Source organism: Balaenoptera ricei, chromosome 6 (genome assembly GCF_028023285.1).
Source record: "Balaenoptera ricei isolate mBalRic1 chromosome 6, mBalRic1.hap2, whole genome shotgun sequence".
NCBI classification, from domain to species: domain Eukaryota; kingdom Metazoa; phylum Chordata; class Mammalia; order Artiodactyla; family Balaenopteridae; genus Balaenoptera; species Balaenoptera ricei.
Genome location: NC_082644.1, coordinates 30,732,515 through 30,745,330, shown reverse-complemented (window position 1 = coordinate 30,745,330; position 12,816 = coordinate 30,732,515). Strand labels below are relative to the sequence as shown.

The 12,816-nt window shown below is 37.0% G+C and overlaps 1 protein-coding gene across 4 annotated transcripts in view; it reads right to left on the bottom strand.

The window, feature by feature from the left end:
• Positions 1-12,816, bottom strand: part of CENPP (centromere protein P) — a 224,912-nt gene that overhangs the window by 173,385 nt on the left and 38,711 nt on the right. For all 4 annotated transcript variants that reach the window (XR_009503622.1, XM_059924405.1, XM_059924404.1 and 1 more), the window contains exon 4: positions 11,926-12,014. Coding sequence is in view for 3 of the 4 variants with exons in the window: in XM_059924405.1 (XP_059780388.1) it covers positions 11,926-12,014 (89 nt within the window). In the remaining variant the exon portion in view is untranslated. The remainder of the gene's footprint in view (positions 1-11,925; positions 12,015-12,816) is intronic.

Below are 12,816 nucleotides of genomic sequence, written 5' to 3'. Positions count from 1 at the left end.
ATCAGGCAACAGTTTGACTGATGATCAAAATTAACATCACCTGTGAGGGACAGCTGAGACAGACGAAACATCGCCTATACAGTATTTTGCCTGAGAATACATAACAGTAATTGATGATGAGAAAAAAAATCAAAGACTAAATTAAAAACATTCTATGAGTGGCAGGGAGGGGGAGGTGGAAGAACTGTATTTTTTAAAGATGGCAAAGTCATAAAAGGCTCTAGAATTGCTCCAGATTAAAGAAATCTATAAGACATGACAGCTAAATGCAATACTTGACTCTAGCCTGGATCACGTACTGCAGAGGAAAAGAAAATACAATAAAGGACATTATTAGATCAAATAACCAAATTGGAATATGGATGGCAAAGTAGATAAAAGTATTATATCAATGTCAATGTATGGAGTCAATCACAGTACTATAAGAGAATACCTCTACTCAGATTGCACACCAAAGTATCTAGGAGAACACAGCCATGATATATGCATCAGGAAGAAAAACAGAAATGGTAAAAATCTGGGTAAATATAATAATCTATCACTTTTAAATTCTTTAAATTATGTATCATGGTTGAGAGTAAAAAACCATTACTGTCTGATGGGGTTTTCAGTGCATACATACGAATGTAATTCATATAAAAACTATAACATGAAGCAGGGAGAGAAAGGGATCTATACTGTTATAAGGATTCCCAGACTGTAATTGCAGTGGTAAAGTATTAAATCTAAGTAGACTGTTAAAAGTTAGCTTATGCAGTTGAAATCCCTCCAGCAGCCAATAATAATAATAATATAATAATAATAATACTTTTTAACGTCTGACAGAAGAAATTACTCTCCAAAGAATATAGGTCCATAAAGAGCAGTAGTTACTTCATTAGAGCTTACAAGGCCAAAATGACAAGATGTTTTAATCTCCATTAAACAAGGGAGCAAAAAATAAGCTCTTAATCATGTGATGAGGGAGTGAGCCAAGAAATAAATCTTAAAAACTACAGTGGCTAAAGTTTAAACACACACACACACTACAGACACCCAGAGAAAGAAAAAGACTGTTCTCTTACATAACTTTTTTAAAAGAACTGTATTTAAAAGTGGATTAAGTCACAATTCCTTCACCCCCATTCACATCTCCACAGTCTTCCATTATAGAAAGAAAGTGTGTGTGTGTATGTGTTTGTGAGAGAGAGAGAGAGAGTGTGTGTGTTTGTGTGTGTGTGTGTGTGTATCGGCTCTTAGAGCTGTAAGAGTGATTGCAATTTATCTATTTTCCCAAGCATAGTTCAAACTTCACTAAATGTAAAACAGATGTTATGTATTTCCTTCACAAAATGTTGACAGTGGCACATTTCAAATGCAACTAGAGTAATCAAAAAAGTAAAGTAACTCCAAATGTCTCTTTCTCAAGGATAAAGCAAAGCATAGAGAGAAATTTGGAATAACACTTTAAAATTTTTATTTAAAAATTAAATTCCTAGGAATATTAGGTCTAAAATCAAATGATTATCACAACTTAATTCACTAAAATATTATCAGTTACTCTCACACACTGCCGGTGGGGATGCAAAATGGTATGGTCACTCTGGTAAACAGTTTGGCAGTTTATTATAAATTTAAACATATTCTTATCACATGACCCAGGAACGCCACTTCCGGTTATTACCCTAGACAAAAGAAAACTTACATTCACATAAAAACCTCTATTGAGCAGCACTATTCATAATCACCAAAACCGGAAATAACCTGAATGTCCTCCAATAGGTGAATGGATAAACAAACTATTATCCATAAAATGGAATACTACTCAGAAATGAAAAGACAGATGAGTCTCAAAGGCATTATGCCAAGTAAAGAAGCCAGTCTCAAAAGGTTACACACTGTGTGATTTCATTTATTTGACGTTTCGTAAAAGGAAAAATTCTAGTAATGAAGATCAGAGCAAGTTTTGCCATGGTTTAAGAGTGGGGAGAGGGTATAAGGGCTTTTTTGCATCGATGGAACTATTTAATACCCTGATTGTAGTCATGAGTACACAGGAATGATCTAATCAGAATAACACACAAGGAAAAAATTGAATTACATGAACAGAGCCACAGGGACACGTAGGACGATACCAAACGATTTTACATTCATGTCATCAGAGACCCAGAAGCAAAGAAGAAAAAGTGTTGAGTGAAAAAAATATTTGGAGAAATAATGGCTGAAAACTTCTCAAACTAGGTAAAAAGACATAAACTTACAATTCAAGAAGCTCAGAAAACCCCAGGGAGGATAAAATCAGAGAAATCCATGCTTAAACACATCATAATCAAACTATTGAAAATTAAAGAAAAAGAAAACTTCCTGAATCAGATAGAGGAAAACAGATACATATCATATAGAAGAACGAGGATTCCAAGACAGTGGATTTCTCAACAGAAATAATGGAGGCCAGAAGGAAGTAAAACAACATTTTCAAAGAACTGAAAGAAAAGAACTGTCAACCCAGAATTCAGTATCCAGTGAAAATACCCAAACACATGGCGGCTAAACAATATGTTACCAAATAACCAAGAGATCAGTGAAGAAATCAAAGAGGAAGTCAAAAATACCTAGAGACAAATTACAACGAAAACATGATGATCCAAAACCTATGGGATGCAGCAAAAGCAGTTCTAAGAGGGAAGTTTATAGCAATACAAGCCTACCTCACGAAACAAGAAAAATCTCAAATAAACAACCTGACCTTATACCTAAAGGAACTAGAGAAAGAAGAACAAACAAAACCCAAAGTTAGCAGAAGGAAAGAAATCATAAAGATCAGAGCAGAAATAAATGAAATAGAAACAAAGAAAACAATAGCAAAGATCAATAAAATTAAAAGCTGGTTCTTTGAGAAGATAAGCAAAATTGATAAACCTTTAGCCAGACTCATCAAGAAAAAGAGGGAGAGGACTCAAATCAATAGAATTAGAAATGAAAAAGGAAAAGTTACAACAGACATCACAGAAATGCAAAGCATCCTAAGAGACTACTACAAGCAACTCTATGCCAATAAAATGGACAACCTGGAAGAAATGGACAAATTCTTAGAAAGGTATAACCTTCCATGACTGACACAGGAAGAAATAGAAAATATGAACAGACCAATCACAAGTAATGAAATTGAAACTGTGATTAAAAATCTTCCAACAAACAAAAGTCCAGGACCAGATGGCTTCACAGGTGAATTCTATCAAATATTTAGAGAAGAGCTAACACCCATTCTTCTCAAACTCTTCCAAAAAATTGCAGAGGAAGGAACACTCCCAAACTCATTCTATGAAGCCACCATCACCTTGATACCCAAACCAGACAAAGATGCTACAAAAAAAGAAAATTACAGACCAATATCACTGATGAATATAGATGCAAAAAGCCTCAACAAAATACTAGCAAACAGAATCCAACAACACATTAAAAGGATCATACACCATGATCAAGTGGGATTTATCCCAGGGATGCAAGGATGCTTCAATATACACAAATCAAACAATGTGATACACCATATTAAAAAAGTGAACAATAAAAACCATATGATCATCTCAATAGATGCAGAAAAAGCTTTTGACAAAATTCAACACCCATTTATGATAAAAACTCTCCAGAAGGTGGGCATAGAGGGAACCTATCTCAACATAATAAAGGCCATATATGACAAACCCACAGCAAACATCATTCTCAATGGTGAAAAACTGAAAGCATTTCCTCTAAGATCAGGAACGAGACAAGGATGTCCACTCTCACCACTATTATTCAACATAGTTCTGGAAGTCCTACCATGGCAATTACAGAAGAAAAAGAAATAGAAGGTATACAAATTGGAAAAGAAGAAGTAAAACTGTCACTGTTTGCAGATGACTTGATACTATACATAGAGAATCCTAAAGATTCCACCAGAAAATTACTAGAGCTGATCAATGAATTTGGTAAAGTTGCAGGATACAAAATTAATGCACAGAAATCTCTTGCATTCCTATACACTAATGATGAAAGAGAAATTAAGGAAACACTCCCATTTACCATTGTAACAAAAAGAATAAAATAGCTAGGAATAAACCTACCTAGGGAGACAAAAGACCCGTATGCAGAAAACTATAAGACACTGATGAAAGAAATTAAAGATGACACAAACAGATGGAGAGATATACCATGTTCTTGGATTGGAAGAATCAATATTGTGAAAATGGGGGCTTCCCTGGTGGCACAGTGGTTGAGAATCTGCCTGCCAATGCAAGGGACATGGGTTCGGGCCCTGGTTTGGGAAGATCCCACATGCCGCGGAGCAGCTGGGCCCGTGAGCCACAATTACTGAGCCTGCGTGTCTGGAGCCTGTGCTCCGCAATAAGAGAGGCCGTGATAGTGGGAGGCCCGCGCACCGTGATGAGGAGTGGCCCCCGCTTGCCACAACTAGAGAAAGCCCTTCCACAGAAACGAAGACCCAACACAGCCATAAATAAATGAATGAATAAATAAAAATTTTTTAAAAAATGGAAAACTTTAAATAGTAAATGTAATGTATTAATTTAAAAAAAAATATTGTGAAAATGACTATACTACCCAAAGCAATCTACAGATTCAATGCAATCCCTATCAAACTACCAATGGCATTTTTTTGGAACTAGAACAAAAAATCTTAAAATTTGTATGGAGACACAAAAGACCCCGAATAGCCAAAGCAGTCTTGAGGGAAAAAAATGGAGCTGGAGGAATAGACTCCCTGACTTCAGACTATATTATAAAGCTACAGTAGTCAAGACAATATGGTACTGGCACAAAAACAGAAACATAGATCAATGGAACAAGATAGAAAGCCCAAAGATAAACCCACGCACCTATGGTCAACTAATCTATGATAAAGGAGGCAAGGATATTCAATGGAGAAAAGACAGTCTCTTCAATAAGTGGTGCTGGGAAAACTGGACAGCTACATGTAAAAGAATGAAATTAGAACAGTCCCTAACACCATACACAAAAATAAACTCAAAATGGATTCGAGACCTAAATGTAAGACCGGACACTATAAAACTTTTAGAGGAAAACATAGGAAGAACACTCTTTGACATAAATCACAGCAAGATCTTCTTTGATCCACCTCCTAGAGTAATGGAAATAAAAACAAGAATAAACAAATGGGACCTAATGAAACTTCCAAGCTTTTGCACAGCAAAGGAAACCATAAACAAGATGAAAAGACAACCCTCAGAATGGGAGAAAATATTTGCAAACGACAACAGACAAAGGATTAATCTCCAAGATATATAAACAGCTCATGCAGCTCAATAGTAAAAAAACAAACAACCCAATCCAAAAATGGGCATAAGACCTAAATAGACATTTCTCCAAAGAAGACATACAGATGGCCAAGAAGCACATGAAAAGCTGCTCAACATCACTAATTATTAGAGAAATGGAAATCAAAACTACAATGAGGTATCACCTCACACCAGTTAGAATGGGCATCATCAGAATCTACAAACAACAAATGCTGGAGAGGGTGTGGAGAAAAGGGAACCCTCTTGCACTGTTGGTGGGAATGTAAATTGATACAGCCACTATGGAGAACAATATGGAGGTTAGTTAAAAAGCTAAAAATAGAATTACCACATGATCCAGCAATCCCACTACTGGGCATATACCCAGAGAAAACCGTAATTCAAAAAGACACATGCACCCCAATGTTCATTGCAGCACTATTTACAATAGCCAGGTCATGGAAGCAACCTAAATGCCCATCGACAGATGAATGGATAAAGAATATGTGGTACATATATACAATGGAATAGTACTCAGCCATAAAAAGGAACAAAATTGGGTCATTTGTTGAGACGTGGATGGATCTAGAGACTGTCATACAGAGCGAAGTAAGTTCATAAAGAGAAAAACAAATATCGTATATTAACGCATATATGTGGAACCTAGAAAAATGGTACAGATGAACCGCTCTGCTGGGCAGAAATTGAGACACAGATGTAGAGAACAAACATATGGACACCAAGCGGGGAAAGCGGCGGGGTGGTGGGGGTGGGGGTGTGATGAATTGGGAGATTGGGATTGACATGTATATACTCATGTGTATAAAATTGATGACTATTAAGAACCTGTTGTATAAAAAAATAAATTAAATTATATTAAAAAATTGAAAGAAAAAAGAAAGAGAAAGACAAATACCATTTGATATCACTTATATGTGGAATCTAAAAAATGGCACAAATGAACCTATCTACAAAACAGAAACAGAGTCATAGACATAGAGAACAGAGTTGTGGTTGCCAAGGGGAATGGGGAGAGGGAAAGGGATGGACTGGGAGTTTGGGGTTGGTAGATGCAAACTATTATATTTAGAATGGAGGGGGCTTCCCTGGTGGCACAGCGGTTGGGAATCTGCCTGCCAATGCAGAGGATACGGGTTCATGCCCCGGTCCGGGAGGATCCCACATGCCGTGGAGCAACTAGGCCCGTGAGCCACAACTGCTGAGCCTGTGCGTCTGGAGCCTGTGCTCCGCAACAAGAGAGGCCATGATAATGAGAGGCCCGCACACCGCGATGAAGAGTCGTCCCCGCTTGCCACAATTAGAGAAAGCCCTCGCACAGAAACGAAGATCCAACACAGGCAAAAATAAATAACTAAATTTATAAAAAAAAAAAAAAAAAAGAATGGATAAGCAAGGTCCTAATGGATAGGACAAGGAACTATATTCAGTATCTTGTGATAAATCATAATGGAAAAGAATATAAAAAAAGAATGTCTATATGTGTATAACTGAGTCACTCTGCTGTACAGCACAGATTGGCACAACATTGTAAATCAACTATACTTCAGTTTGGATAAGTGTTTAAGAGCGGATTATGGGAGACTGGGATTGACATATACACACTACTATATATAAAATAGATAACCAATTAGGACCTACTGTATAGCACATGGAACCCTACTCAATACTCTGTAATGGCCTATATGGGAAAAGAATCTAAATAAAGAGATGATATATGTATATGTATCACTGATTAACTTTGCTGTACACCTGAAACTAACACAACATTGTAAATCAACTATACTCCAATAAAAATTTTAAAAAATTTGTTTTAAAAGAGCAGATTAGTCAGAAAATGAAGAAATAATTACTGAACTGAAATACAGATCTGAGGAACAATCAGGAATAAGCACAAAGATATGAAGAGATAGAAAATATAAAGAAAGGGTAAGATGGATGCAGAAGATAAAAAATAATATGTCCCAAATTCCAGAATGAGAATCAGAGAAAACCAAGAAAGAGTTCCACTTCTACTTAAGATTTAAAAAACTGCAGAGAAGGCCACTCTCAACCTAACATCATGGAAAATCTGAATAATCTATAAAATCATAAACTTTCTTGAGCCCATCAAGGACCTGAGGTTACAAGGCAACCAAATAAATTAAAATTTTTCTCCCTCTAAGGAGAAACAGGACACAAACTATTCACCCTTGTTTAAACATAGGGGAGGGAAGCAGCCACCATACAAGTGGATAACAAGAAATCAGCTAAAATTTCAACAAATTCTTAAAGGACAAATGTGGGGTGGATGTCATTTTGGAACAGATGGGAACCTCAGACACAAAGGGACTCCACCAGAAAGATCATGGCAGGAGCCCAGAGAGAGCTCCCCTCAGTGGCAGTGGCACAGGCACAAAGAGGTGATCAGCTGCTGCTGGGGTACAAAATGAAGCCAGAACTTCTCTCTGGAGGAAGCAAAAACCTTAAGCTGCTAAAAGAAGCAGCAGCAAAGCAGTGCAAGAAAAAAAAAACCCTTGCCTCCAAGGGAGGAGTAAAAGTCAAACCCATTTGACTCTGGGAGAGGGACAGAAAACACTCCTGCTACCAAGAGAAAGATCCATTGCTTTGGAAAAAGGGGCAGAAGCTTAAATCCCTCTGTTGCACGGGAGGGGTATGAAACCCTTTGGGTGCATGATCCTACACCAAAGGCAAGCATAACCCTGGGGTGTGGGGGGAGGGGCAAGGAACTCTCTCCCCGCAAGATCAACCCCAGACCCAGGCTGAGTTTGGCTGCACTGGGGAGGAGGAGCAGGAAAACTGGTGTTCTCAACCCCTGAGGTGCAGGACCTGCCCAATACTAAGGATGGACCATGGAACACAGATCTCCCTTTGTTCCCACCATGAGCCTAGCACCAAGAAACAAGCATCAACACCTACTGCTGAGGGAGTGTCAAGTGCAGGGAGAAACATTCCCCTCTGAAATGCAGATATACAGGGACTACTAAGAGTTGAGAATGAAGCTGGAACACTGATGAAAACCCTCCAGATTCCCAAACCCTATTCTAAGCATAAGGAAGAACTGAATTTTAAGTTGAGTTTGAATTCACTGCTGGAAGAATTTGAAGCCTTTGGTGCCTAAAAATAATGAAAGAAACAAAAATCCCAAACCCAGCTCAACTGCTGACTACCCTGAATTAAACCCCATACTAAGAGCCTGATAAAAGAAATGTACCCATTTCTGGGCATAAATACTATTTGTTTCAGACTCTACTGTTTTCCACAGACAATGTCCATCAGTCAATAAAAAATTATGGAACACAAAAATTCAAGAAAAAACAAACTATTGTAGACTAATCACCAGAACTGAACTCAAAGATGACTCAAATGTTGGTAATATCAGATTTGGGCTTTAAAATAACTATCATTGGGCTTCCCTGGTGGCGCAGTGGTTAAGAATCTGCCTGCCAATGCAGGGGACGTGGGTTCGAGCCCTGCTCCGGGAAGATCGCACATGCCGTGGAGCAACTATGCCCGTGTGCCACAACTACTGAGCCTGCGCTCTAGAGCCCGGGAGCCACAACTACTGAAGCCCGCACGCCTAGAGCCCGTGCTCTGCAACAGGAGAAGCCACCGCAATGAGAAGCCCACGCACTGCAACAAAGAGTAGCCCCCGCTCGCCGCAACTAAACAAAGCCTGCGCAGAGCAAAGAAGACCCAACGCAGCCAAAAATAAATAAATAAATAAACAAACAAATAAATAAATTTAAAATGAAATAAAATAACTATGATTAAAAATCAGAGACAGAAATAAGAATGGTGGGGCTGGGCAGAGAAGGAAATGGGGAGCTATTGTTTAATGGGTATGGATTTTCAGTTCTATAAGATGAAAAGAGTCATGGAGATGGATGGTAGTGTTGGTTGTACAACATTACGAATGTATTTAATACCACTGAACTGTACATTTAAAAATGGTTAAAAAGGTAATATATATTATATATGTTAATATATAATGTTATAATGTTACACACACACAAGTGCTTGCAAAACTGGTAAAATCTGCAAAAGCTCTCTGGATTTTACTAATATCAATTTTCTGGTTTTGATAGTATACTATAATTATGCAAGATGTTATCACTCTCAGAGGCTGGATGAAATGTATATAGAAATCTCCTTGTATATTGTTTTTATTGCAACTTCTTGTGAGTCTCTATTTCCAAATTGAAAGTTTAAAATGTGTAAGAATAGATAACTGTTGAAGGTGCCTAATGGGTAGCTACAGGTTAATTATACTATTATTTTTACATATCCATGTATCCCCCCACTTTTCAAAAGTTTGATTCACACCACTTCACTTTTACCAAAGACCTACATTATTACCTCTTTTTGCTAATTGAAAGAAATCTGATAGAAGAATTTTCACTTTTACGAAAAAAGGCAAAAAGTGAAAATAACATTCAGGGTTTGTTTTGGAGCGAGCCATCACAAAGGCAACATGCACCCTGAGCAGTGAAAGTGGCACCACCAAGCTCCTTCCCCAGAAACTACACTCAGCATCTCAGCATCAAGCCACCATAGCTTTGAACTGTGTCTGTGAGCATTTGTGCTGTATCTTGACTTATTTTGTACATCTGTTAGCAAAATGTGTCCTGAGGTAACTGCTTCTTCACTTTACACCATTCTGGCTTACAAAAGGTTTCATAGGAATGCTCTATTTTCAGATGTGGGGGAACTTATATTTAAAATTTTCCATAATAAAACATTAAAGAAAAAAATAACTATGATTATTAAGTTAAAAGATCTAGTGAAAAAAGGTAGATAACATTCATGAAGAAATGGGGAATTTCAGCAGAGAGAGAAAAATTAAGAATCAAATGAAAACACTAGAAATAAAAAAACATTACATTAGAGATGAAGAATTTCTTCAATGGGCTCATTGGCAGAATGGACTTCAGCTGAGGAAAGAATCTGTGAACTTTAAGATAGGGTAATAGAAATTATCCAAAATGAAATGCAAAGAAAAAAAGAGTGAAAGAAATAGAACAGAGCATCCAAACACTGAGACAATATATCAAATGTTCTAACATATGGCTAATCAGAGTTGGAGAAGAAGAAAGAGAACAGGACAGAAAAAGTATCTGAAAAGATGTGGTTGGGAATTTTCACATAAACACACCTTAGAAAGAGCACAAACTGTCAAAAAACAATATTAATAGAAACATTTGAAAGCAACCCCAAAAATGCATGCACACACAAAAACAATATAGCAGACTTCTTTTCACAACCCATGTACTCCAGTAAACACTGGAAGGATTGCTTTAAAGATGTGAAAGAAAAACTGTCAATACAATTGTCAATGGTCAACAACACATTCCTGGTTTTCCTCCCATCTCCCAGTTTTCTAATTTCTTTGCATGATCCTTTAATTCTATTCAGCAGGACATTTTAGAATTCCTTAAGCTTCAGTGGCAGTCCTTTTCCTATTTTCACTCTATATTCTCTCCATAGGCAATCTCATTCCTGCTCAAAGTTTTAACTTTACCCACTGGCAGATAACCCCATTGTTTATATCTCCTACCTACACCTCTTCTTAGCTTCCTACTTCTTATTTTTACTTCAATGTTTCAAAGGCACTTAAGTTCAACATGTCCAAACTGAACACCAACTCATCTGACATGGTCTTCTTCCAACTTTTCCCATCTCAACAAATGCAATCACCATCACCAAGGAGTTAGCACCTGTCAGTGACTCCTGACTCCTCTTATTTAACCAACACCATGCCTATTCAATTGTGCTTCCTAAATATCCCCCAAATCCATTCAGCCCTCTATCTCAACCACCATTATTCTAGTCCAAACTACAAACTTCTGTTTCCCTGAACTGTTTTATAGGCTAGTCACTGACCCTCCTGTATCCAATTTTGCACCCCTTAAATCCCTTCTCCCTGCAACATCAAAAATAATTCTTTCCAGGATGTCACACTTCTGTCTTCCTTAGGCTCTGCTTAAAATCTTTCAATAGCTTCACATTGGTCTTAGGACTATGGTCAAACTCCTTATATCAAAATCCATAGTGTGGACCTTACATACGTTCCTAACCTCATCTTATACCATACTCCCCTGCTCTTGCCCTCTCCCAGACACTCTGGCCTCCTGTTCCCCCCCTAGCACAGTGCCTATGTATAAGCTATCCTATCTAGGACCTCTTTTGTTAGTGTATGCCTGCTCATTTTTCAGATATCAGCTCAAGTTTCAGGAAATTATTCTATGTTCTCCCTGAAAGTCAAATTCCTGATACATGCTTCAACAGCACTGTGCAACGCTTATTTGTAGCATTTGCCACAACCACAATTTTAGATTTATTTCTGCAATTATTTAATCTGACTTCACTACTAGGCTATAAATTCCATGAGGATCAAGGATTATATCTGGTTTTGCTTACATTTTATTTTAATGCCTAGCACATGGTGAATGTACAATAAATTTTAATTGAGTGAATGAGAGACATAGAAAATATAGGCTTAAATATAAGCCACAATAATGGTGTTATGCTTTCAGAGATACTTTGATATTTACTTATCAAGAAAAAAGAACAGGTAAACTTAAAATTATAAACTGAAAGAAATTCCTAAGAAAAAAAAAGGAAAATATCTTACCTAGACACAAATTCACTTAATTCTGAATATTCGGTGGGTTCCATTATTATGCTGAGGTCAGTAATAACAGAAGATAAACTCTCCTCATTCTAAAACAGAGACAAAAAAACTTTTTTGTATCAAAGCACAGTCAACTTTTAAATAAAATAAAGAGACGAAACTACTTTCAAAATATGTAAAATGAAATGGCACCAAGTAATAGGAAAAAGTAACCAAGAAAAAGTACTGCAAATATGGGTTACTTTTTTTTTTTAATTTTTATTGGAGTGTAGTTGATTTACAATGTTCTGTTAGTTTCACGTGTACAGCAAAGTGAATCAGTTATACATATACAGACATGCACTCTTTTTTAGATTCTTTTCCCATATAGGTCATTACAGAGTATTGAGTAGAGTTCCCTGTGCTAAATGTCCTTATTAGTTATCTATTTTATATATAGTAGTCTGTATATGTCAATCCCAATCTCCCAATTTATCTCTCCCCTCCCCTTTTCCCCCAGTGACCATAAGTTTGTTTTTTACTTCTGTGACTCTTATTTCTGTTTTGTAAATAAGTTCATTTGTACCATTTTTTTAGATTTCACATATAAATGGTATCATATGATATTTACCTTTCTCTGTCTGACTTACTTCACTTAGTATGACAATCTCTAGGTCCATCCATGTTGCTGCAAATGGCATTATTTCATTCTTTTTTTATGGCTGAGTAATATTCCATTGTATATACATACCACATCTTTATCCATTCCGCTGTTGATGGACATTTAGGTTGCTGCCATGTCCTGGCTATTGTAAATAGTGCTACAATGAACACTGGGGTGCATATATCTTTTTGAATTATGGTTTCCTCCAGATATATGACCAGGAGTGGGATTGTTGGATCATATGGTAG